Source organism: Tribolium castaneum, chromosome 5 (assembly GCF_031307605.1).
Source record: "Tribolium castaneum strain GA2 chromosome 5, icTriCast1.1, whole genome shotgun sequence".
NCBI classification, from domain to species: Eukaryota; Metazoa; Arthropoda; class Insecta; order Coleoptera; family Tenebrionidae; genus Tribolium; species Tribolium castaneum.
In genome coordinates, this window is record NC_087398.1 from 15356522 (window position 1) to 15384237 (window position 27716).

Consider the following 27716-nt stretch of genomic DNA (forward strand, 5'->3'; position numbering starts at 1 on the left):
TACAAAATTAAAAAACAATATTTTTGACTTACTTTTGATACTGGATGCTTTAATTCTTTTTTAAAAAAGGATTAAAAGACTGAACAACAACTGAAAAATTCTAGACACTTGAACATTCAGGACTTTGGAAATCTTTCGTACACTACTGATCGGGTTCTCTTCAAAAGCTTGACTTACAGCCCCAACTATTGCTTCGTTTCCAGTGACGTGTTTTGTCCTCACTCGATTTAGTTCACGTTCGCTTCCTGTGTCTTCAAATAATTGACGATTCTTTGAACTTTAAATTTCATAAATAACATTTCACAAAAAGTCCAACGACACTTTCCATAGGCGTATATTGATTCCTTTTTCTACAACACAGAAATTTCAGCCACTGTTGGTTTTTAAAGTAATTTCACCAAATTAAAACAATTTTACTTTTCTGACAGCGCGCACACTTTTGACAGTTTTTTTCAGTGGTACACAAAATGCCGCATAGAAATGCTTCATCAATTGTTTCAAAAGGTGACTGCCTAAATTACTATCAAAATTTGGATTAAGTTTTTAACAACAAAATTTAATTTTTTTCTTGGATCAGCCGAGCAATTTGGTTAATTTTTTGTGTGATTATTTATCTTTCGGGGTTTAATGATCCAACGGTAATTTGGCTTAATTTTAAATAAAAGAAATGTATTTTAAAATATCATTTTTTAACTTGAGGTCATTTTTTGCCCCTAATTGAAGGGCCACCTCCTAAAATATGTGCATTCTAAATTTCATAACAATCCGTTGACAAATAATTGAGATTTTAAGCTCAAAACTCTTAGCTGAGACACCCTGTATAATTAAAAATATTTTCCTGAAATAAAAAAATATCAAAGTCCAACTTTACTAATAACTGAGCTACAGAAGACTGAAGCTGAGCTGGATCACCATGTATTTGAACTACTGAAGTGATTCTCCACAATGCTCTGGATTCGGAATTCTCCAATTCTTCATAAAATTTCCAAAAACTGTTAACAGCAGATCCGATTTTTTTTCTATTTAGTGTTATTTTCTTTAAATTTTTTAAGACGATTTGTTTGCTGGCATTTTTACTTTTTAGTTTATTTCGATTGGTAAAATTACATGAATGTTGCTCAAATTATACATTTTAAATAAGTGTGTTTCGTTTGTCAGAAATATCATTTTATTGGCTCCTATTTTTTCATAAAATCCAGACGAAACACGTTTAAACCGTGCAATATATACGTTTTAAAAGAGACTGAATAACATGACATCCGTGATGCCATCAATTTCATTTGATTTGATGACTTTGTGATACGCTGTACGAAAAACAAATTTTTCATTCCCAGACCTTTGTTTCAATGTTTCAGATGTGTTTTGACTTTGCAACACGATAAAATCGTTCCTTTTCATCCCAGTTTTTAAAATATCCACAAAGCGAAACGATTTATTAAATAAATGAACGAACTTTGACGAAACTAGGTGTGCACAAAACGCAATTAATTCAACAAGATGAGTTACATGTCACGTTGGTATTGCGAATAATTTAACACGCAGAGCTATAGTTGATACAAGGCATCCACACTATTTCGAAGAAATCCCCTGATGTTTACTGAAATTTAACGCATTGTCGAAAATTGAAAATCTGATGTAAGATAAACTCGCTAAATATTTACCCAGCAAATAAGTTTTCCTCAGGAGACCGCATTAAGCGGAAGTTATGAATTTTAATTGCGATAATGGACACATTTTTCATCATCTTAAGACCATTACGAGAATTATGAGATGTTAAATTGTGCTAATTTGTTGCAGGTGAGTGGCAGACGCGAATTTTTCACCAATTGGGTGAGTACAATAACTGTTACCTAAATATGATTACAATTTTATTAATATTCCATGATTTTGTAGAAAACTAGATATTTTTTAATTAAAAAAATATATTTAGAATATTGACTGAAACCGGTAATGTTTCAATTTTTGTTTGTAACTTTATTATTTAAGGGTAAAATTCAATTTACTTATAACAAATCACAAATCGCAATCCATTTTGTTGCCAATGAAATTTGTATATCAAAATATCTTTATTTGTGTTGTCAGTATTTAATTCAAGTATATTTGTTTAAATTAAGTGTAAATTAAACAATGACGTAAAAATTGCTTACATTTTAGTTATTTTTTGTAATTTGCCGTCATTTTGATGCTTTAATGACGGAATCATTTTACAAAAATTTTTAGGATTGTTAATAAATAAAATTGGGTTTACATTACGTACCCGGGTTTGGAGTGAGCAATACACCTAGTTATATACATTTCTTCAGTTAAAGCCATACAATACAAATTCGATAGAATAAAGTAGCCATTTGGTGATTTTTTTATTCTATCGGTAAAAAAATTTAACAAAAATTTCTCGATGTACCTATAATTTAGAGAAAACGTTGTAAAAAAAGTTGGCATTATCTGCTTGTGACTCCTTTCTGAAACGAGTGCGTAGCAGATAATGGACAACTTTTCTTTACTTGTATGTATAATAAACTACTATTATTATACATAATAATAAAAGTTTTTTCTCTTTGTGTTTAAAAAACTAGTGCAAACTTAAGGAAAAAATGTGTTTCAATTGAATATTACCGTTCAAAACATTATTATGTGACTCTCTAGCTTCATTAATTATCACAATCGGCGTTTTAATCCAAGTCAAAAAACGATAAAGCCTACTTTAATTATAAATTCAAATGATCGCATGGTATCTTTCTGCAGACTTCAGTGACACTAGAATCACTTTTTTTTAATTTTTACGGAATATGGCGTTTGACATTCAATATAATATTTTATAATTAACTACACAATACTGGCACGAGATATAAATTTAACATAAATATTATAAAAATTCATGTATTAAAACAAATTTTTAGAAATACAATTTTCAGTCGTAGATATTAATTTTATTAATACTACCTACTCATTTGTTAGAAAATATTTGTGTTGTTAGCAAAACTAACTTCCTTGGTAGAGAATAGAAGAAAATAATATTTTATTTTTTTCACGACCCTTTACCTACTGCTATTAGAAAACCGCAAAGAATTTTAAACATACAATAGTATAGTATAGTTTTATACGAGTTGTACGAGACAATCTATTGTCGAAGGAGAGGGTTTCAAAAGACAAGTTTGACAACTTATAAACAGATTGTACAACTTTTTTTCATACTTTCGACGTTTCCTAATATTGTCAACGAGGTCAGTATTTTTGGTGAATTTTTTAGTAATCAAAGGAGGATGAACATTATAATTATAATTATAATAATTATAATAATGACATTGACTGTAAGTTGTACCAATTTTTTTATGGGTACAACTTATAGTCAATGTCATTATAAAAAATCTCCTCCCACTTTAAATTTTTTAAGTCTTGGAGGAAGTCGGAGAAAAAAAAATTTTGAATCTGTATAAGTAATTTAATTTAAAAAGTTGAATGTGATTTTCGGTGATCGGAAAAATGTTTGTATTTAATGTTCCAGAAGAAAAAATCTTGTCTGTAAAATAACTACATATTCATAATTATAATAACATTTATGATTTTTTATCAGTTTTAATTAATACGTGTTGGTTGTTGGTTCACTGAAAATTTGGTAAGGGCTTTATTATCAAAAGTAGGAAAGTTTTGACAACTGTTTGGCATTTCTCTTTGTGCGAAAACACAAGTTAAAGTTCGAGGGCTGTCGTTATGCAATCTAGACACCCGAGAACTTTAAGCGATTTCGCATTCAAATTTTTTTTTGTTAGAAAATTTTAATTTAAGACACGTTGCTATGGGAAGCGTGTCTTAAAGTAGTAAAAACACGTAGCCACACGTTGTCGGAAACGTATATTTTAAAATAGTGTTTAAAATCTAGGATTCAGATATTAAAAAGAAGGCTTAAAATGATACCAACAAAAAAGTAATTTTAAGCCTTGCTTTGTCTAACTCTAAGAATAAAATGTTGTATTCAACTTATGTAAATCGATTCAGTTATTACAGTTAGTTTTTTTCATAAAAAATTTCCATTATCTGTTTCAAAATTATAAAAATGCCAACGTCACATTTTACCGAATTATTTGTTTAAATAAAATTGATAAAATTGTAACATAATTATTAGTGTTAGGTCTCTCATTGAAAGTATAAATTACAGTAGGCAACTATTATTTTCTTAAAGTGCATGAATAATTTGAATAATTTATAACAGTTAATTTTGAAAGATGCGACGTTGGCGTCATCAAATACAACAAGTTTTCTATATAACATTTTGCGTAATTCTTATTTGTTATTTTCACTGTTTTTCTTCTTTTTTTGTGTAAACGAGGCGGTCAGTGTCTAATAATTAGTTTGTATTCATAGCAATACAATTTATTGTTGTTTAAAATTGTTTAAATTGTCCGTTTCTATCACAATGAAAATAGTTCGGCACTGTAATTTGTCTACCCATAGGCGGGTACACGTTTAAAAACGTTATCGTTTCTAAATTTTAATTAAATTTGCAAAATTTTTATTAAAAAAATATAAATAAATATAAGATTAAATTATAAAATTATATAAATGATTAAATGATTAACTTGAAGTCCTTTGTCATTCTTAAACTTAACTTTTTCACTCGTCGATAAACAATCTCTTTATCATCTTGTATAATAAATAATTATTAATTCAAAAAGCTGCTTGGAACTGACAGTAAATTTAAAAATAATTATTGCAATCAGACTGCAAACCTTAGCACATAAAGCTGAGCCTGGTAATTTACGCTCCTAACAATATATTCTACAATAAATTTATGTGTTTCGTTGCATTTACATTAATTTTTAATTCAAATTCGTTACACTTAGTTTCATAGAAATTAATAATACGAATGCGAAATTATAAGTTTAATTTTTTTTGTTGGAACATTTAATTTGAAACACGTTGCTATGAGAAGTGTGTTTTAAAATAGTGTTTATAATTCTAATTCAGGTATTAAAAAGAAGGCTAATAATGTTACCCACAAAAAATGTCTTTTTCACTTTGTTCACATTTTTTTTTAACTTGAAAAATTTAACTTGTTAAGGTACCTACAGTTTTTAGTAATACATTGAGGTCAGAATTAGAGTTTTTCGTCCACTTCGTTTCGCGTTTCACGCCTTCAAATGATTTTTTGCTGGTCTTCCAATTTATTTTTTATCAGCTGGCGAAAATATTTTTCTTTTCATTTCCACAATTAGCCGTGTACAACAATTATTTTATTTTACATTTGTTAGAGTTTTTAGATTATTATTAGTTCAGCAATCGGTGTAATGTGATTACGGCGCAGCGTAACGATATCTAAGTCAAATCACATTAATGTTAAGGCTAAAATCCCAATTATCCGAACTGATTGAAACCTAACAAGACCCGTATTATAGGTGGCCTTAATGCAAATTTGAAGGAACTGCATAATATTCCATTCGAATGGATTCGATTATGTCCACTTCCTTTGTTTGAAAAGGGATATTTGTCAGGCAAAAAGAAAAACAAATTGTTTCAATTTACAAAAATTGATTTACATCGTAATAATTTTGGCGAAATATCTACGTGTAAATGTTTAGCTTCTAACTCGTCGTAAATTAAAATTGTGACGTTTCTCTCAAACAAGGCATTTTTCACCCTATTGGGATTATGGATTTATGTGTTGTAAGTCGATTAAGTGGTAGAATGGCCACTAAATGAAGCTTGTTGGGGTAAAATCCGGAAAAAAACTGCGCTTTACGACTAGATAATAGATTGCAATTTCCCAAGTGAAAGTGAATCTTTCAGAGGTAAGTGTGAATGATTTATTCGGGCCTTTATCGTATCGAAGGTGGGTCGTTAAATTCGTTAAAATTTATGGTCGGGTCAACTTTGGCAAACACTCAACGTGTGATAAAAATTAGATTAGTTCCGCCATAAATAAACCGGGCAATTTATCAGATAAATAAAGTCGCAGAAGAAAGCTTTTAATTTCGCACAGGTGACATCCTTTCAACCATTTGTTGGACAAACACGACTCAAGAGGCCAGCTTTGCGGTTTACAGGTCCGGACGTTGAAAGTAAGGTGACCGTTGGTGTGAAAAGGAGTCCGATTTAATGGTTGTCGCCTCGAAATGTGGGAAGTGCTCTTCACAAGCTTTCTCTCAAAGCTTCTGACGTCATGTCATGTAGAAAATTTATCAAGCCACAGGTGGCCTTTTTAACGACTTAATTTTCAAATGGTTTAAGTTATTTCTGTTGTAAATTTGTAGAAAATACGAAGTAAAAGTAACAAATGACTATTCAGAAAACTTACTATCAACAACAACAATATACAGGGTGTGCCATCGAGTTTAAAAAAGTGCATTATTGATCTTTAAATAACTGAAAAATAAATATTTTTTACACAAAACGTAGATACTAACCGCCTATATCTTCTAAATTTATTGTCATATACAGAGGGTTTCAGAAATAAACTACAATACAAACTTATGTTTTTTTAATGGAAACCCTAAATATTATTGCATTTTCAAATTTTTTACAACACTGATGATTGTGATCTAAACCTGCATTGATAGAAAACACACTTTTTTAAAAATTTATTACATAAAAACTAAGAATCCTAGAAAAATGGGACTTTCACCACTTTAAACTTCACTCTTAAATCTGCGACAATTATTTAGCGCATTGCAAGTAGGAGCGTAAAAAAATTAAGGGGGTCCAGGGGGCCATGCCCCCCCTCGGATCCATGCCCAAAACATCAGTTTTAATTTTTTAATAATATAGAAGCCTAATGAACAAATATTTATTTAGATAATCACATTAATTAAGTTTTTTTAATGCACATTTATAAATAAATTAATATAGTTATTAATAATACAAGTGCGAAAACACAAGCTTAAAGTTCGAGAACTGTTAGGTATGCAACCAGCGGGTTCGTAGACACCCCAGATCTTTAAGGCTTCAGGGTACCGAAGCGATTGTTGAGAATTGGTGTACTACAAGTTGCATACTTTTTTTAGACCTGTTTTCAGTGACAGCTGTCAATCATCGGATAGGCATCCGACCTTCGCCTCGGGGTGTCTTGTCCCTTCTCATAAAATGCAAATAATGTAAACAAACTGAATTCCACTATCGCCCACGATAGTTTCTCTCATTTCAGAGATTCAAGCAATATACAGTGAAAAATACGTTTTTTATTTTGTCAAAAAAATTTGATACTAAAGAATAATAAAATACTAGCATAGTTTTGTAAAAAATAATACACCATTACACCATTTATTTATTGGGTTTTATGTTTTAATTAACCGAATTCTGTTCGCTATATTATGTGTCATGTGCATTTCTAATTGGATCACTTGCATTGAAAAAATATAAAATAAAAAAATTAATTGGTGAAACATTATTGTTCTTTCAGAAAACAGTTTAACTTTAAAGAAGTTACTAGGAATATCTCATTAAAATGATGAAAACTTCTTTAAACCCGCTTTTTCGTCTGATAATTTTATCCAGGTAATAAATTCTGAAAAATACATTGTTGTAAAAATTTATTGTAACTATACCCAGTAATAATTATAGTACAAATAACGTATCGAGAGATTGTAAGATCCAGTCTTAGGGATATAATTTGTTTACGTTACGCCTAGTAAAATAAATGATACTTTTATAATTATGTATTATTTTAGAATTTAGGAATTATTTCTCGTTTTTTTATTAAATTTATACAATTTTTCTATAACTAGCTTGCGAAGATATAGCTGCGTTACTCTTACATTATATAAATTTTGTGTATTTCTTTAAAATATAAGTAAACATTGCTAAAGATCGGGTACCTGAAACTGAAATCACATGTAAACAAAAATGTTTATTAGAAAGTTTAGAAAGTTTTTCATAAGCTCATGAGTCATAAGACTTGTATTTAGTGGAGGGTTTAAGGTGGTGGTTGGTACTTATATATAATCAAAACATAGAGTTCTACAACTTCTTTACTCTTTGAGTCTTTGCAGAGTGCTTGCCCCACAGTGTTTTGTAATAAGTGGTAATTTTTAAACAGTGGTATTTGTAGTTTTTAATTTGTTACTTTGCAGAATATCAATTTTATCTATTTCTTTTCATTTAATTATTTGTTGCGACTGCTGGTTGGTAAGTGTATTTCCTAATTTCTTATTATATCACTTGTAAATAGTTAAAATCTTTGTATATTTAAAATTATGGGTAATAATAGTAAACTAAGTTTTTCAAAAAAAAGAAAAAGTCGAAAACAAATAATGCGTAATTTTTGGAAAAAACAACGAAAGGGTTCTAAAACGGAATTTTCAAGTCTCGCGGAGTGTAACTTTCAGTCAATTGAATCAAGTTCCGATGATGATGAAGTATTTGTTATTGAGAAAGATACTAGTCAAGAACAAATTTATATTCCAAGCGGTAGAAGGATTGTTGACATAGGTCGTAAATGTAAATAACAAAAACAAATTTGTATTTAAAATTATGGAGAAAATATCAGGGAATAGTGGCATTTACACCACAAAATTTTCAAATCGCTTATTAAAAACCAAAGAACTTCATGCTACAAAATTAAATTTATATTTTTTTTAAAACAGGAATAATTTTATTGTTAAAAGTATTCAAAAAAATAGCGAGCGTGATTACTCGTATTTCAAAATCTCATAAGATACGTTGATAGCAGTGTCTACAAAAAAAACGTAATGCAAATCTATAGGTACCTAATTATTTTGTTAAAAAAATTAATTCCGAAATCATGTGCTTTAATTTTATACCACTATTAGAGAAATCGCTAAAATTCCTATTTGTGCCGATACATTTCTCTGTCTTGAACAAATGCAATAAAATTATTATATTGTGGGTCACCCCAATGGTGGTTACCTCCTGCGGTGCGTCCTAAACCCGTCATAAATCTTCTTCCAGCTAGCTACGCATTCGAAGAAGGATGTATTAAAAGTTGCCTACTTACAATTTAATTTTTGCTTTATATCTAACAATTAAGAACATTCGCATGAGTGTTATTCATTTTTTTTGTTGGAACAAAACGTGTTTTAAATTATTATTTTTTTTAATTTTAAATTTAAACGTTTTAAATTTAATTTAAAACAACCTGTTTTAAAACACGTTGCTTTGGGAAGTGTGTTTTTACAATAGTGAAAACACGTTGGTACGGAAAACTTGTTAAAATAGTGTTTATAATCTAAGATTCAGATATTAAAAAAAGACTTAAAATGTTACCAACAAAAAAATTATTTATTCCTAATGTGTTTCTGTCCACCCTGTATAAGAAAAAGTGTTTGATGTTTTTTATCACTAAAAAAATACAATTTTCTGACAACGTTTAAATTTTAATTGAATATTCTTCAACCTGTTCATGACGGCCTGAAGAAGTTTAAACTAAAGTTACCAGAAAATTGTTTTTATTTGAGTAATAGTCCAAAAAACACGAAATGACTTATAATGAAAATAAACTATTGCCACTTATTAAAAATTATAAGTTTCTCGAAAAGTAAAACAATGAAGTTGCTTAAATTCTTTTTATTTCCAGAAGTTTTTATTACTTAACTATATTTAAATCAACATTGCCTATTGTATTCTATGTCGTATTTTTTTAAATTATTAAAAAGAGGTGTTGTTTTATCATTGAGAACTAATTATTTAAAAAACTTAGCAAAACCTACTAGTAAAAAAACATTATCATTAACAACTACGTATATCAAAAAATGCACAAAATATAGTTTTTTTTGTAATAGTTATTTATGTAACAAGTCCGCAAAATAGAGTTTTAGCGGACGAATCGGATTAAGGACGAGGCGCCAACGATGACTTGGTTTTTGATGACCAATTTTTGGGACGAGATGTCACAATTTAAAATTGTGACCATAAGAATGGCATTTTTAACATTGAACTAAGTTTTAATTTATGTATTTAATGTAAAAACAAATATCGATAAATTTCAGAAACGTGAACGTTAATATTTGTAGGTATTCAATTATTTTCTTTTTTTAGATAGTAATCCTAATATTCATACGTTTCCTGCGTCCTTGGTTAAATTTGACGTAAAATTATGTCATCTTGTTCATTTGACAAAAATGAAATTATTTTCGTAAACCTGTGACATAAGTTGCTAACAAAAATTTTAATAAAACAGGATAGAAATATATATATTCATTTCCAAGCGAAATAGTGAAGATTGACTAAAGTAATATTCTATAGTTGGGGACAGAAAATGATTAGTCGGCACTAAAATGCAAATTAGGGTTTCTTCGGGCTTGCTTCGGCTAAGGCTCATGTCAACATCTGTTTTGAAAAGTATGACGAAGTGAGCAATAAAGATTTTTACCCGAAGAAACCCTAATTTGCATTTTACAACATTTTACAAACTAATTATTTTCTGTCCCCATTGCATTGTTATCATGAAATATTACTTTAGTCAATCTTCAATTTCGCTTGGAAGCGAATACTCAATGTCATGAAAATTGCAACACCAAGAAGAGATTTGATTTTTTTGACGAAACTTGGCACAAATGGTCGACTAAAAGCGAGTAATAAATGATTAAAATTTGAACGATTTTAATTAATCAAGTGACAAGTGGTAAGGAAATTTTTAACTTGTTTTAAGTTGTTTTACCACCAAGTGGTCTTCTAATTTTTTGCTTTTCTGAGTATCTACTTATGTGTTTTTTTAAATTCGTTTAGGTTTCAATGTTCTAAAAGCGCAATTAGGCGTAGAGACGACAAAACTAAAATTACTAACAATTTAAGTAGTTTTGAAAGAGGCATAATTTTTAGACTACAAATAGAGGTTTTTCATTTAGAGAAATTGCTAGTCGTTTGGATAGAAATCGAAGTACCATTAAGCAGTGTTATCACGCATCGCCTAAAGGCCCAGCACAGCGCGAAAGAAAAAGCATACCTTTAGAAAAAACAAAGGGAGTCCAAAATGGTTGTCTTCGGAGTGTGGCTATAACTTTTGCCCAATGGGTGGGTTTGAAGGTCGTCTTCTATTACCCATCAAACCTTAATTTCTTAACACAACGCATAATGTGGTCAATATATACAGTGTATATTTTCACCTGAGGATGACCACTTTGTGGTTGAAACACGTTGTCTTTCGATATAAAAGTTTTAGTGTGTCAGGTTTAAGCTGTGTTTTTGTTCACTCCTCCCATACCTAGGAAATCCAACAAAAAGCAGTCCAAATGACCTAATTCGATGGTAAACAGTCAGAAGTGAAGTACGAAGACCTTCAAACTTAACCATTTGTCAGAAAATTTTCTTGTTCTTGAATTATTGCCATAATCCGAAAATGACGATTTTGGACTTCATTTGTTTTTTCTTAAGTCTGCTTCCTCTTCTGCTTTGTACTGAACCTTCTCTAATCAATGACTGATAACATCGTGTAATGGTACTTGTATTACTATTCAAACAAATAGCAATTTCTCTAAATGAAAAAACACCTATTCGTTTCACAAAAATTGTGTTTCTTTAAAGTATGTTTAATTGTTGGTAATTTCTTTTTTGTCATACTCTGGGCATATTTTCGTTTGCATAACACTTAAAACTAAACGAATTTACAAAAAATCACTTCAACAATTGTTAGAAAAGCAAAAAATTGGAAGAAAAACACTTGCTGGTAAAAGTGTTAAAACCCCCTTACCACTTGATTAAAAAGGTTCAAATTTTAATCATTTAATACTTGCTAATAGTCTAACATTTGTGCCAAGTTTCATCAAAAACTTCCTATTCCTTCTTAATGTTGCAATTTTTATGACACTGAGTATACTTTATCCACATAATACAAAATTGGCTCGGTTTGACGTTCAGTGTCCCAACTCTCCCAAAATAAGAACTCTATTAGCTGTTTCAAATCTATAAAAACGCCAACGTCGCATTTTACCAAATTATTTTGTTAAATAAGATTGATAAGTTGTAAAATAGTTATTAATGATTAGAACTCTCATTGGAAGTATGAATTACAATAGCCATAATTTTTTTGAATAATTCATAACAGCTAATTTTGAGAGAAAATGCGACGTTGGCGTTTTAGTAGTTTTGAAACAACAGTTTATTTTAGTGTTTTATTTAATGTTGCCGGTGATTTGATATTTTTTCATTTTTCCTTTTGCACATGTCTCACGTATTAAGACATTTGAAACAATTCGATATGGAAATTCATGTGACGAAATCTTCTTCAAATATTTCCTTCAGAATCTCGACGTTCAAATCTTCTATGTCATAAATGAACACAACCTACATCATCTTTCTTAGAATTTTTCTTTCAATGTTCAGTATTTAAAACTATTTGAACACAGTTTAATTTGTATAAATCATAACATAGGAAGTAAAGTATTAAATGTCTTTTATTCAGAAAATTGAACATGTTAACTTCGACTTTCTAACAAGTTTTGCCGTCTTTTATTCAAAATCTGGCATTGTTTTTGCTTAAATGTATGAATTGGGTGGAATGAAATGTCACAATTAAAACGGAGTTAAAATCGCCAAGAATTGTATGATTTTTCGTCAAGTTAGAGTTTCCGCCAGCAATCAATAAACCACAATTGAGATTAAAGAGGTTTAGGAGCAGCTTTCCCTCTGATATCACCAACATAATAGAACATATCAGCTCAGGTACCTCTCCACGTTGTAATGACATCTCTTCAATTTGTTGGTCGTGTCAAAACACCACCGAAACTATCAAACCTCTTGTCTCAAGCTTTTAATCGATGACTGTCAATAAATCCCCACAAAAATCCCTTCACTTCGTAGACAGCTTTGTTGTAAATGCCAGAAACGCTTCGTTTTTAAACTTTTAGTTAATCTCTTTATTGTGGTAGAGCGAATCCAGGTATTTAACTAAACTGTTTCCTCCTAAAGAGGGCTTTTAGTCTAGAGTAAATTTACATTTTGTTACTAATTGTTTTTCTTTACGTCAGCTCTAACCTTTTGAAATGGAAAATTACTTGCTTTTGTAATTAAAAGTCGAACATTTAATAATTGCTTTTAATGTTGTTAATAACTCATATTAACGAGCACTAAAAGCGAGCAACCAAAAATTAGCGCAACCACCACAAAGTAGAACTTTTCGCCGAAAACCGTAAAGTTCAATTATCGCCAACACTCTGAAAATAGCACAAGTTTTTTACGTAATTTTTTAAATGAACACATAAATAAGTTGCGGTTGCTTTTATGTCAAACTCTTCGAATCTAAGTAATCCGAGCATCTACCTAAACCTGAGCATGACAGTAAAAATAGGAACGTATAAAAATATCTTTGGAAATATCATCGATTGTAACTTCCAGATTAAAGTTCGGTTGCAATAAAACGATCAACAGGAAAAACATACATTAAAATGCCTTAGCTTGATAAGCTTTTACTGCCACTAAAAATATCCAAGTCAATACAAAGGGTTGGAAAAGGGTCATACGCTAAATAATTAATTTGACAAACAAAATCTGATTGACGGGAAAATAAGTGTTACCTCACTTATAGAATAATCGATTTGTTTAGTCATGTAAATGAATTATTTGTGTTGTTAATTGTTACATTTAATAAAACAGATAACATTTTGTGTAAAATTTAACTCAAAAAGACGTAATTGAAAATTTACCACATTTCTAAATTAATTACTAATCTAAATTGTTCACGTGCAGATATCACGGTCCATTTGTTTGTTAATGTTGGATTCAATTTTCTTTGTTTGTGTAACCTACATATCCACAAAATACGATTTTATTTCATATTTTCCCCATTACGATGAGTATTGATTTCGAGACATTTTTGTTTGCTAAATAGATAGTTATGGTAGAGGGATTTACCGATAAAACGTAGCAACAAATAAAATTTTACCTAGAAATGCATCTGTTATTCCGTAACATACCTACCTATTTATCTATCACAAAATAGATCATACTCGATAAATTAATTTCATTACCGCTGTAAATGATTCCGCATTCATTACTAAATCTGCAATAGCTGATTTGTAACTATAAGCATAAATATGCAAATGCAACATCCATTACATAAATCCCCTCATAATAAAGATTTCACAAAAAACACTTGCAAGCAATTTGAATATGAAGTAGATATGTCAGATAATGGAATAGTAGGATAAAAGGGATGTCACATCAATCACAAATATTCCCTGAAGTGGGCCAATAGATTTATATATAATTTTACATGTTATTTGTAAGCATTTGTAGTAAGACGAAAAGTGTAAACTGTAAGGTGAAAGTTCTACATTTTAAGGCTTCTTAGTTTTTATAAAATAAATTTCTAAAACAAGCGTGTTTTTATCAAAAAATCTAATTATTTCAAAAACCAACCACAAACAACAGTGTTAAAAGCTACATACAAAATTGCAAAAACAAACACGTGATAGTTCACGTCAGTAGAGAGCGCAGTTGTTCCATTACTGTCTAAGTTTTAAGAGTAATGAATTTAAAAATACAGACAGATAGAGCTTTAAATTCTTAACAGTAAGATATAAACATAATTCAAAAATTTTAGCGTAAACTAAAAATTTAAAAAATTTCACTTTTGCTTTTGCATTAAGCCCCGTATTTTTCAAAACGCTATGAATACGATTATACGTGCAAGAAAAAAGTTAGAAAGAAGGTTGTAGAGAAGTAAATTTTCTAAAAAAAGTCCGCTTAAGCGACGAATTCGCTTCATTTTGCCGGTGGTCAAGTATAGAAAAGGTAATTTATACCTAAACCGATAGAAATATGGTGTCGGGGACTTTTTTATAGAAAATTTAATTCTGTACAAATTTCTTTCCTACATTTTTTTGTATCTTCAACTATATTTGCAGCATTTGCAAAAATATAAAGTGGAACGCAAATAAATTGATAATTCAAAGCGATAATTCTATGCGCTTTTTATCAAAACTCTGAGAATACGGTTAAGAATACAAAAAAGTCAAGGAATAAAGTTGTTGACAATTAAATTTCCCATATAAAAGTCCCCGACACAATATTTCTATCTACTACAATTTAGCTATAAATTAATAATAATAGTAGTAATAAGAAGAAGAAGAAAAAGAAGAGGAAAAAGAAGAAGAAAAAAGTCTTTATAATGGGCAAAGTTTAGCTAGATACTCAACTTAACTCAACAAAAAATATAGAAAAATAAAATAATTATAATCATCCTTAAACAAGAAAAAGTTAATGAAAATAAACAAAATGAAATCAAAACAGCAAAGAGAATGAGAATAAAAAAAGACAGTAAATATTAATAGTAAAGAAAAATAATTGATTTTTATTAATATTTTATACGCTGTTTGTCTTACTTAAAAAGAATTTTTTTAACTTCTTTGGGAAAACCGTTTATATTCAAATGCGGGTTTAATTTATTGTAAACAGAAACTGCGTTATAAGTAAACAAACGGACGTTGAAATATGGCTGAATGAAAATATGGTAAGGACAATAAATTAGGGAATCTTAGATTAGAGTTGTGTGGATATTAAATCTATAAAGTAGTTTTTCACAAAGATAAGGTAGTGTTGAGAATAACAAGAATTTTATGAACCAAAACTGATAAGAAATATTGGAAAACGTTGTCTAACTTAAGCTAACCAAATTCGCCTAGTTTAGAAGAAATGTGAAAATATTTTTTTGATATGACTAGCAGAGTTTTTTTCTGAATTTGAAATTGATTTAACTTATATTAATATACAGCGTGGAATTTTTAACTGGAATTAAATTCATAACTTTCATTTAGGCAATTTTGGTGAAAATTCCCGAAACAGGTTAATTTTTTTCCCTGCCTACTATTTGGTGGAAATGGTTTTTGTTTGTATGTTGTCACAAATGCACAGTAACCTCTAACTTTTTTTTTCAAATGTCATGTTATGTTAAGTAACACCTCGTATGAAAGCCCTTTTCGCAAGCATTAGAACGAACAATTGTTTTAAATTTTTTCAAAGCCTACGTGATAAAAAATAAAAACCAATTTTATAAGTTGAACATTATTTAATGCTACCATTGTTCACAATGAGCACCGTTTCTCTCCTGGAAAATAACATAACGATAGTAGCATCAATTGCTAAAATTTGCCTAATTTCAACTTATAAAAATTGGTTTCAATTTTTTATTGCGTAGGCTTTGAAAATATTCAGAAAACAAAGAGTGCGTGGTATTTCTTGCAAAGTGCTCTTTCACATGAGGTGACACTTGACATACCGTTACATTTGAAAAAAAAGTTAGAGGTGGCTAGGCATTTTTTAAAATAGATAAACAAAAACCGCATGCCCTAAATGATGTGCAAAGAAAATCACAAATCGACCTGCTTCAATTTTTTTTTACAAAAATCGCTTATATCCAAGTTACAAATTTTATTTTAGTCAATAATTCCACACTGCATTAATTTTTTTATCACTTGGGCATTCATAATATTTAGAAAACAAATAGTGCGTTGTATTGCTTTCGAAGTGCTCTTTTACAAGAGGTGCCACACGACATACCGTTACATTGGAAAAAAAAGTTGGGAGGTGACTGTACAGCTTTGACAGCAGATAAACAAAAACCATATCCACCAGATAATGGGCAAGAAAAAAAAAAGCAACCTGTTTCTGAAATTTTTACAAAAATTGCCTATGTCCAAGTTATGAATTTTATTCCAATTAAAAATTCCACACTGTATAAATATTTAAGAGCGACATAACTTTTCTTTATCAGATTTGTTACGAGTTCCGTAAATCGAAGACTTTCGTCCAAATAGACATTTAGATTTATTACCACATGAACCATCTTCAACTGTTTATTGTTTATTACCATTTTTAGATGTTTTGTAACGTTGCTTCTCACCTTTTTTGAACAGAACAACACACATTGTCATTTGGAGTCATTTAGTTTTAAATTATGGCTTGATAAGTAGATATGTATACTATGTAGATCATTGTTAATTTCAGTGCAAGCGTCATGAACTTGATTTGCCCTAAAAGAGAACTAACTAAATAATATAAAAATAAATTAAACAATTATAAAATAATAATAAATTATTATAATAATTATAAATATAAATTATAAAATAAGTGAACTATCCATTACTTGTTCAAAAGTAAAATGAAACGAATCCGTCGCTTCAGCGTCTTTCAACGTTTTTGGGGTCTAAACCATTGATGATAAAAATATGGTTTCGCGGACTTTTTTAAAGAAACTTTAATTTCACTAGAAATTCCTTCCCAACATTTTTCTTGTATCTTTAACCGTATCTGCAGCATCTTGGAAAATACGAAACCATGTGATCATTGCAATTTGCGAGTATATACAGGGTGCTTAAAAACTGGCGCACCAACTCAGTGGTACGTTATTGAGAAGCAAGTGCAGATTACAGGAAAAATGATGAAAAAATTCCTAAAGTCATATTTTAAAAAATCTGGAGCTACAAACTTATTGTGTTAACTTCTTTAGTTTTCATTATTTTTTTATGTTTCTATGTTTCATACCAGGTAATCGTTCTGTAACAAAACGATGAATAATTATTTTTAAATTTACTTTCAGACTTTAACAGTTTTTTTGATTTAAAAAAATTAAAATTTATCCAAAAAATCACAATGTGTAGATGTGCCAACACTGGGAATTATTTCCTAGGAAACCGTTTCAAAAATGATTTATTTTTATTGTTGCTCAAATTCTATTGCGATCATGACTGTTAGACAACGTTGCCACATATCATTTATCTAAAATCCGTCATTTATCAATAACTTTAATACAAAGAATTTTTTTACTATTTTTACCTTTATATGTAACCAGTTCTCTACCACACACCATTGAGTTGGTGCGCCAGTTTTTGAGCACGCTGTATAGAGGAAGCATTTTTTTCTTTGCTATTGATAAACTAGTGCACTAGTACACTAAGTAGGTATTTTCGTTCGAAATTTTGTTTTCGGACAAGTTGAAAAAGTATTTAAGCCTAATATATTTATAAACTAAAATAAACACATAGTATTATAGCTTTTGTAAATAAAATTAATTTTTAACGTTTAAATGTCAATAAAAAACTTTTCCAGCTTGCTGGGACATCCCGTAATTTTGAAGTATGTGATTGTTAATAACTTCAACAATTGCCATAAATTTTATTTATGTAGGTATTTTTGTTAAGAAATACAGGACTTTTTCATTAAAATCAAATTGGCGTCAGATCATGGCCTACTACGATTAAAAATTTAAAAAATATAACCACCCTTAACTAAGAAACGAATCAACAATTTTTTTTTCTGTTAAACACGCAAATTTTCGCCTTTCCGAAAATGTTTAAAAAACTAAGGAGTGATATTTAAAATTTTAAAGTAGAGGAGGTTGGCAATTAAGAGATGAAACCTAAAATGTTGGTTTTAAACTTCCCTCTCGCGATCCTAATCGACCTGTTTTTGCTTGAAAATAGATTTGCTCATTGTCAAATGTTATTGAGACTGACTCCTTTTGAAATGAAAGCCCTGTATAACTGGAGGTGTATGTGATTATTGATAAAAGAATAAGTGCTTGCATAAAGTTCTTTTCAATTTCAATTTTAAAAATAAAGGCTCGCATTATTTAAAAATGGTGGATGCGCCGGGCGAGTGTTTTCATAACAAACAATTTAATTATTTACGGGAAGAAAGTGACACAATTAAATATTCGCAGCTTCTGGATAATAATTTTAAGCAAACATCTCTCATTGCCTTTTTGTTTAATAATATATTCAGCAAAGTTTTAACAGCATAATTAAAACTTCCTCATTCTTTTATTCTTGCGAAAAGTTAATGGTTGTAATAAGCCCAGACCACGCTTTTAGCAGCCTCGAGGATAATTGGACGATTTCGACTCGATCAATGGTCTTAACACGTCAGGTGTAAATTTAATAACCTAAAGCTTCACTTATTAACATCAAAGTTAATGGCAAGATTTGGGCCAAATCCATTTTCATGACCGATTTCACCGACATTTTATGGATTCAATAAGCACGTGGTGATTTCAAAATACGATTAATTCCCTGTTGTTGAATCAATCAATTAATTTTTCACCAAATTTCGGGAGAACTGAACATAAATAAACTTATCGTGACACTTTATAATTGCCTAAACTCCAATTTATGAACCTTTGTGTATTTATTCGCAAATCAATCACATGATTTTGTGATCGCAGAGCGCGGCTTCTATTGATATTTATTCCCAAAAGAGTGGGATTAAAAGCATTACTTTCTACTGAAACGTAACACGGCTTTCAGCAGTACAAAAATAAATAAAATCTTGTTATACATGCAGTGCGTTTGAAAATATCATTAATTTGTGAATCATTGTTCGAAATAACGCTCACTTTGACTTTACAGGCCTTATTGTTCGCCTTTGAACCAAGACAAATTATTGCGCTAACAAAGCGATACATTGCAGACGTAAGTACGCACAAGATTTGTCGGAGTTTTTATGAGAGTCATTCGTTACAGTTCAGAAACAGTTGGGCTACAACAATTTGAATATTGATCACAAATGTAAAGTCTCGTCTCGAATACAAATATTTTTTAAGCCGACTCACAACTTGCTACAAGTGGTTGAATCCTTGATTACAGAAAGGACCTAAATAATTTATTTGTGTTACAAGTCCTTTCTACAATCACCAAACAAACTTTGATAGATGAAGTTACGATTACAAACTAGGCTTTGCAATGGAGATTTTATAATTAAATTATGGTTGACTTTGATGCTTAATTACGAATTCGATAAAAAGAAAGATTGGGAGATTATTTACATTAATTAGTCACTACTTTTCTTTGAAGACGTGGATCTTGATATGCATTATAGTAACTCAGGAAGTTTCGTCTTTGTGTTCTTACAAATTTACAACTTTTTAATTAACTATTCGAACTTTTCTAAAACCCTTTAACACTAAAGTTAGTAATCCAAATGGCTGGAATTTAAGCCTGTTTGTGTTTTGAAACTAAAGTAAAGAAAACTATAGGCTATTTATCGCGAAATTGCAAATGCAATCGTATGTTTGCTAAGCTTATTTATTAGAATCCAATTATATAACGTGGTTTCAATTTGCAAACACCTGCTGTCAATAAAGTTTTCCGATTTAAGTTTTCCCGAATCCTCACAGATGAATCAATCGAGATATTCAAGCACAAAATACCTTCTTTTTAACATTTTCATTACAGAAAGGTATGAAAGAAAGAAAAAGCATTCGATACTTCCTGTTATCATTCAAACAATTGCTTTTTACGTAACTCTTTTTGTTCAGGACCGATTAATTTTCTGAAACAGATTGTTTTGATGTTTGCCGCCTAAAAAACTTGGGCTACAGATTGGATAGTTTCTCTGGTCGTATTTGCTCTTAGTCTGGTCATATTCCACAGGGTGCTAATTTCCTTTGATATTACTGATTTGTGGCTTTGCAAATTGTGCTAATATACATACGTAAATACTCGTGGTACAAGTCCTAGCCAATAAACTTTTAGACGAAAATGCTACTTTCTTAATTATGGCATTGAGCATTAATTTATTCTAATAATAATTGAATGTGTGGCACGAAATAATAAAGAGATGGTACCTCAGAAATTATCTACAAAAAAACAGTGAACACGAGCCATTTGTTTTGCGTTGGAAACATATTAAAGACCAAAAAGGGTAAAGAAACAAAAAGTTAGCTTGTTTGCGAGTTAAATTGGAAAACAACACGTAATTTAGAACTATTTCATCGATTTTTTTAAATCTATTTGTGTCAAAAAATCTGGAAATAAGTTTTATGAATACTAAAAAAATAATCCAAATATATAATTTTTAAATTTATTTTTATGTTTCTTTATTTGGTTTATTCTTCGACACTGTCAAAATTTACGATTTTTCTCCTGTGTAAGGAAGTTTTGACAACTGTTTAGCATTTCTCAGTACGAAACGTCAAATTATTTTTAACAAATTTAAAGCAATTTTAAGCCTTGCTGAGTCTATTTAGAAGAATAAAATGTTGTGTTCAACTCGTTTTTGTGTAAATCGGTTCATTTATTTCGCCTCGTGGATGATAAACCACTCGTTTTCACTCGTGGTTTAAAAATCCACTCGTGAAATAAGGCGTCCGATTTACACTCAAACTCATTAAATAAATAACTATTATTTATATTTCTTATTTCGATAAAAAAATTTTGAATAAGTTAGTTTCAAACGCAAAAAAACTAAATCGTTTAGAATTGCTCTGTTAGGTTATGAAAAATACAGTAAACCAGGTGAAGAATGAATGCAAGATCATATTGCATTACCAATTGATATTGTAGCATGAACACTTACAAAAATGGGATAAAAATTACCTTATTTAAAGTAAAAAAAAAACACTTAATTTACGAAATTTTCCTAAAAAAACACTATTTAATTGGATCAGAGTCAATAGATTTGCCTTTTGCAAATATTTTAACTTGTTAAGCACCCAGCTTTCTTTTGAAATCTTGCTCAAACACATCGAGAAATTATCCATAAAAGTTAGAAAACAAGATAACAAAGGAGTATTATATCATTATTTTGGTGTTTCTCATTAGATTTATCTAGTTTTTGATAGGGGAAACTAATTTGTTTCATTCACTAAACTAAGACTAAATTTGCACTGTGTAGAATGATTTCGTTAAAACATGCCAAATTACTTGATTTTGAGCTAAAAACCCGTTTATAAACTAGAAATTAATTTATTTTTAAATATCTACCAATCTAATCACCAAAACCAAAATTTTGTTTAGACACTTCATACACAGAAAGAATACCGAGAAAGATCCACATTAATGTTACTCTTGCCGTTTTTGAGTTTCTTCCGCTCACTTACTTCACAAAATTTCGTTCGAATTGGCCCAAAATCAAAGATAAAGATCACAATTAAATCAAGTTGTTTTTTTAGTTGAGTAACTTTGTCTAGTTTTTAATTCAAAGAAGACTCATTTATTTTGACAGGGAAACGACTAAATTAGAAACTGGCGTACTTTTGGTTCCTTTAGTGATTTATTAATTTTTCATTCATTCACTCATTTTTCGAGACATATTATTAAAACACATTATTTTGAATTTAATATTCATTTCTTTTACAAAATTTCCTTCAAATAAGGAGAAACATTTCTAATGACAGAGTTACCAATAAGCTTAAGACAACTATAAGGTTCAAAGTTCAAACTAATAGTTCAAGCAAAGAAAATACTTTTTGAGTACAAATTAAATGCACAGTATTTTATTTAAACGACAAGTATTTTTGATCAGTAAGAATAGCAAATGCACAGTAAAAATAATAAATGCACAGTAAAATGATAAATGCACAGTAAAAATAATAAATACACAGTAAATAATATCATCTCAAGACTAGAAAGTGTTGAATTCCATATTTCGAGTTTAATCGTTCGAGGGGTACGTTTCCTTTTAGGTCGCTGATTCGAAGCCCCAGCCTGCAAGCGTTTATTATTTAAACTGTGCAAACTGCAACTAGATACTGTGCTTATACGATTTTTTTACTGGGCAAATTTTTATAAAATTCTGTGCGTGGTTTATTTATCATTTAAATTTTGTACTTTGCAAAAATGAATTAAACTCTGATCATTTATTATTTTTACTGTGCAAAAATTAAATACTGATCATTTATTATTTTCTACTGATCAAAATCGAATTTATTACTGATCGCTTTTATTACTACCCATATCTTTTCATTGCATTACATTTGAATATGTTACCTTTTTAATGTTTATTTTAGTAGTAATACAGCAATGTAATTACTAGGAACTGAACAGATGGGAATGGACAAAAGAGAAAATGAAATAGAATTTTTACGAAAAATGACAAAACCTCATTAAACAAAAGAAAGTCCGTCTCGTTAAAAACCCAATAAATAACTGACCTGGGAGGTAATGATTCAATTAAGAAATAGTTATTATTTTTCTTAAAGGTGTAAATTAAAACTACAAAAGGAATTTCGAATAAAATTTATTTATTGCTAAACGTGTATTATGTGTTCAATTAAAATTGCGCTCAAAGTGGCCTTTGGCTTTACGCTATAAAAATAAGTTGGCAGCATTAAACAATGTGGTGAGAAGTGTCAAATGTCACTGTTGCAAACCTAACTTGAGAACCGTAGCCTACTTTGAACAAAAATCCAATTAACAATAATTACTGAAAAGGGTAATTCTTTTAGAGCCTATATTAGAAACTTTTTAACTTCCAATATAGCTACGGCTATGGAATTTTGTACATAACCCACCCGAATCGACCATTCTGAGTTCAACTAAATTATTTCCCCAATGACTGAACTACAAGAAATTGGCACCTGTTTTCATTTTTTTATTTTTAAAATCGCCTTCTCAAACTGAGTAAAATCTACCAAAAGTGTTGGTACTTATCTGTCATTCTTTTTGTATATGTCAATTTTTTTGTCAAAATACAGACTGATCCAGAAATACTGAGTCTGTTGGCAACACATTTGAAAGTATTTGCGCTTGTAATTTGCAACAGTGCAACCAAATTCGATTTTTCTTGACAATTATTTGACGTACAACCGCATGAGAATGTTAAATTGTTGTGAACTGGAAGCGTATTCCATTGGTAACCTTATAAATTTAAGTCCAGTGTTGCCAACAGACTCAGTATTTCTGGATCAGTCTGTATTTATTGCAGGTCTTTATTCAAAACATCAAAGCCCTTGAACCCTTTTCTATACGGGAATAATCTTTTTGCATTCAGTAACCGAAGGTTCAAAGGATTTTCTAAAAGTTTGAAAATTGTTAACTATCAAATTGGTATGCTATGCTGATTTTTTCAAAATGATGATCAAATAAGAAAAGAACGACGCTATTTTCTTAATGGCTAACAATATTTATAATGACTTTTATAAAGACGTCCTATACCCATCTCTTACAGTTTTTGAAATAATCACAAAAAAAACTGACTTTTCTTCGTAATTTTCATCGCTATCAAGTAAGTTTTGCAAAATAGTCAACAACTGTCAAACTACAACATTTTATTTAGTTTTCAGTTGATTTATTATTGAGTACCCAGTAAAACAATAATATTTATTACGATCTATTTATTTTCATTTATTTAAAAATAGATGGTAATTCTGACTTTAGAACCAAAGGCGCGAAATATTATTGTGATGTTTGATATCAAAATCTAAACACAATAAAAACCAAACGTAAATCTTATTATTTTTTTTTAATAAATAACTACTAATTTGAGTAAGTTATTTACCTAACGTGTTTAGAAAATACAATCTGTCTATAAATGAATGTAGAATCGTAGTAGGTATTAAAAGTTTGCAGCTTCTTTCAACAAACAAGGAAGAAAGTTAGTTTATGAAAAAATTGTTTTTACTGGTTGCTTGATAGATAAAAATTGGTACTTTTTAGAAATTTCATAGAAATAAAATAATTAAATAAAACAAATTCCAATTCCAGAACCACCTGAGATTCTACACTCTTTTATAAACATTCCGTACAATTTCCCACATAAGCACTTTGTTTGCGACACGAGCGCCGCGTTTGTAACAAATATTTCAAATAAATCAAAGATTAATATTTTTTATTCAGTTCTTTTATTGTGATGGGTTGGTAACATGTCAGAAAAAATACATCTCAACGGTAGCGACACCAACGTAATAAATATCTCTAATCATTGTTGCAAAGTGAAAAACACCACAGATAACTAACTAGAAATATCCGGAAAATAACTATCTATAAGCTGTTTCGAAATTGTAAAACGCCAACGTCGCATTTTAATTTTATTTTTTTTAAGTAAGACTAAAAAAATTGTAAAATGGTTATCAATGATTAGATCTCTCACTGAAAGTATAAATTACATTACTAATTATTTTTTGAAATGCATGAATAATTTTTAACAGCTAATTTTGAGAGAAAATGCGACGTTGTTTTTTATAGTTTTGAAACACCTAATAAATTTATTTACCTTAAAATATATCTGCATTTTAATTTTCATAAAAATCCGTTGACAAATGGCTGAGCTATCAGACTCGAAAGTCTTAGGTGAGACACCCTATATATAAATATTAGCTGTTTCAAAACTACAAAAACGTCAACGTCGCATTATATCGAATTACTTTTTTAAATAAGATTGATAAAATTGTAAAACAGTTATAAGATCTCTCATTGAAAATATAAATTATATTAACTATTATTTTTTTTGAAGTGCATGAATGATTTATAACAGTTAATTTTGAAAAAAATGCAACGTTGGCGTTTTTATAGTTTTGAAACAGCTAATACATTTATTCACTTTAAAATAGCAACTCCAAAAAGGCAGTAACAACGATTTAGTTGAAGTCAGAATGGTCGAATTAGATTGTGTAAAAATTTCAAAGCTCTAGTTACATTAAAAGTTGAAAAATTACAAACATAGGCCCTAAAAGGATCAGCCTGTATTGCTGTAAATAAGTACATTTCTCCTCAAAATTTGACAATTTACGGAAACATTGTCAGCCCTTTAACTCTGTTCAAATCCTTCCTTCGTCAAAAAAAATATCGGCATTTCATTGGCCAAATTGTCGGCCTTACAATGCCTCGTACTTATGTGCTTAAGCAAACACGACTTAAGCGAAAACTTCTCACCACACGTGTCACAAATGTACGGTTTTTCGCCCGTGTGCGTCCTCATATGCACGTGCAAATGCGTCGACTGCGTAAATCGCCGATTACAAAACGAACACTCAAAGTTTTTAATTCCGAGGTGGATCCGCATATGCCTCTGCACACCATTCGAAAACGGAAAACTCTTCCCGCAAATCGTGCACAAAAACGGCGTCCGTTTCGTTTTATGACCTGGGGGCGCGTCGTGCGACTTAACGTGGCGCCTTTGCGACGACAGTCTTTGAAACGTTTTCTCACAAATGGGGCACGAGTAGTTTTTCTCACCCGTGTGGGACGTAATGTGCTCTTTAAGGTGGTACGACTGTTTGAATTCTTTGCCGCAATAGTTGCACACAAATTTGCGAAAATCGTCATGAACTCGCGCCAAGTGTTTGCGCAATTGCCATTTCGTGGGGTATTCAGACGCGCAATGATCGCAAAGAAATGTTTTTTTAGTGGCACGTCTTTTGGGTTTTTTATTTGCACTGTTATCACTGTCACAATCCGATTTCACGAAATCGTCACTTGTACTCAAAAATGTATCAGGATCGTCTTTAACTTCAAAATCGTCACTTGTATTGAAAATTCTATCAGATTCGTCTTTAAATGACTCCCTTTTCAATATATCTTGAGATGTTAGGACTTGCATATGAAATTTGTAACTAATCCGAAGCAATTTTACACAAATGGGGCACATCTCCATGTTATCAGTCTCAACCTAAAACACAGTTCGACGAAATAAACAATGGCAAAAAGCAACAAAAACACTTACCAAGTTTGTTATGCAAGTTTTCAATTTTTCCAAGAAGAAAATTTTATCGGTATCATAATCTCGCACATTGATAAATTGCCCGCATTCGACTTTACGACACGTGAAACACATTTTCATCCCAGTGCTCATTTTTAATTGATTTTGTTTAAATTGTTTGAAAAGTGGCGTTTTGAGGTTATTTGGATACTGTCTGTTTTAAAACAGAGTTTCTACTTTATCGATCGAGCGAAACGCGCGGGCGCGTCTTCAATTTAAAAAATCTGGCAGCAAAACCAATAAAAGCTTAATTGTCTCCAGTTACATATTCAGGCCCCGATAATGGTAAATGTGATTGTATGCATAATCCTGTATAATTGGAATAGTTGGTAGTGTTAATCCTGAATTTAAATTGGTCTTTAGGGAATAAATTAGCACTTGATTCTGGAAAAAAGTAATTGTGTGTAGGTCCTTTTAGAAAGGCAAGATAAACGCAGTCGTTGTCGGTTACTAACAAGAAACTTTACCAACAATTTCACATCAAAGCTGGAGCCGTAAATGCTTCACATTTTCGCGAAAAATAGCGAATACCTGCTTAGCATCTCTTAAATTTCATTCTTAAAATTCCAAGGGAGGCAAATAAATTAATTCCAAAGATAAATTGCGGGTTTTAAAACGTCTTAAAGGAAACTTTGCGTTAATGGTTTTCCTTCGTTTTTTTTCAAGTTTACATAAATGCGTTAGAAAATCTGTAGGTTTATAATAAAATCAAAATCACAAATAATTTTTTAAAACGAGCCACCTAACATATTGCAAATGCTAATTTTAGAATATATCGTTGATTTCTTTCGCAAACGTCACAAAAGTGACAAGTTTTATAACTGAATGCCACAGGTAAAAGTGGTACCGGGTGACTTTTAAGCGTTTTTATTCTAGTTAAAAAACTAATAAGCTTACTCTAATTATAAATTCAAATGATCACATGGTATCTTTTTACCATATCTCAAAAACTAATACATAAATTGCACAAAACTCAGAGTTTGGTATTAAATATACTCTGTATTTTTCTTTCTCTATGCCTTATAATTAACATTAATCAATTTATTAATCAGTTTATTACTATTAGATGGCTGCCAAAATTTTAATTTTTTGTGTCCTCTGAGAACAAGCAATGCTTAGACGTAGTTATGTGAAAAAAAAACATAAAAAAATGTCGCTAGCCACAAAAATAACTTATTAAGAAAAAAGTAAATATTTATAGTTTGATGCCAGCATGTTTGAAAACATCACATCATCATTTTCGTTGTTCACAACAAATCACAACAAATACATAATAAAATTTCTATTAATTAATATATTAATTTTTTTATTTCGTTGACAATAATATTTTTAATTAATTAATTTTAATTAAAAGGGAGAGT

The 27716-nt window shown here is 30.0% G+C and overlaps 2 protein-coding genes across 4 annotated transcripts in view; one reads left to right on the top strand and one right to left on the bottom strand.

Annotated features, from left to right (window-relative positions):
* Window positions 1–27716, top strand: part of Dh44 (Diuretic hormone 44) — a 123910-nt gene that overhangs the window by 71406 nt on the left and 24788 nt on the right. For 2 of the 3 annotated variants that reach the window (XM_015979666.2, XM_064356534.1), the window contains exon 2: window positions 1798–1830. The exons of the other annotated variant lie outside the window; for it this stretch is intronic. In XM_015979666.2, coding sequence (XP_015835152.1) covers window positions 1798–1830 — 33 coding nt within the window. The remainder of the gene's footprint in view (window positions 1–1797; window positions 1831–27716) is intronic. 3 annotated transcript variants of the gene reach the window in all.
* Window positions 22881–26544, bottom strand: LOC103314837 (zinc finger protein 530). The gene is made up of 2 exons (XM_008201880.3): window positions 26320–26544; window positions 22881–26265 (listed from the first exon to the last, which is right to left on the bottom strand). The coding sequence occupies exons 1-2, from the start codon at window positions 26446–26448 to the stop codon at window positions 25405–25407; spliced, it is 990 nt and encodes a 329-aa protein (XP_008200102.1). The 5' UTR covers window positions 26449–26544; the 3' UTR covers window positions 22881–25404.

Bases quoted from the DNA above. Each gene is read 5' to 3' on its own strand.
- LOC103314837 (XM_008201880.3), bottom strand. From the start codon at position 26,448: ATGAGCACTGGGATGAAAATGTGTTTCACGTGTCGTAAAGTCGAATGC. The intron at 26,266-26,319 runs GTAAGTGTTTTT...ACTGTGTTTTAG, and splicing joins AAACTTGCATAACAAACTTG to GTTGAGACTGATAACATGGA.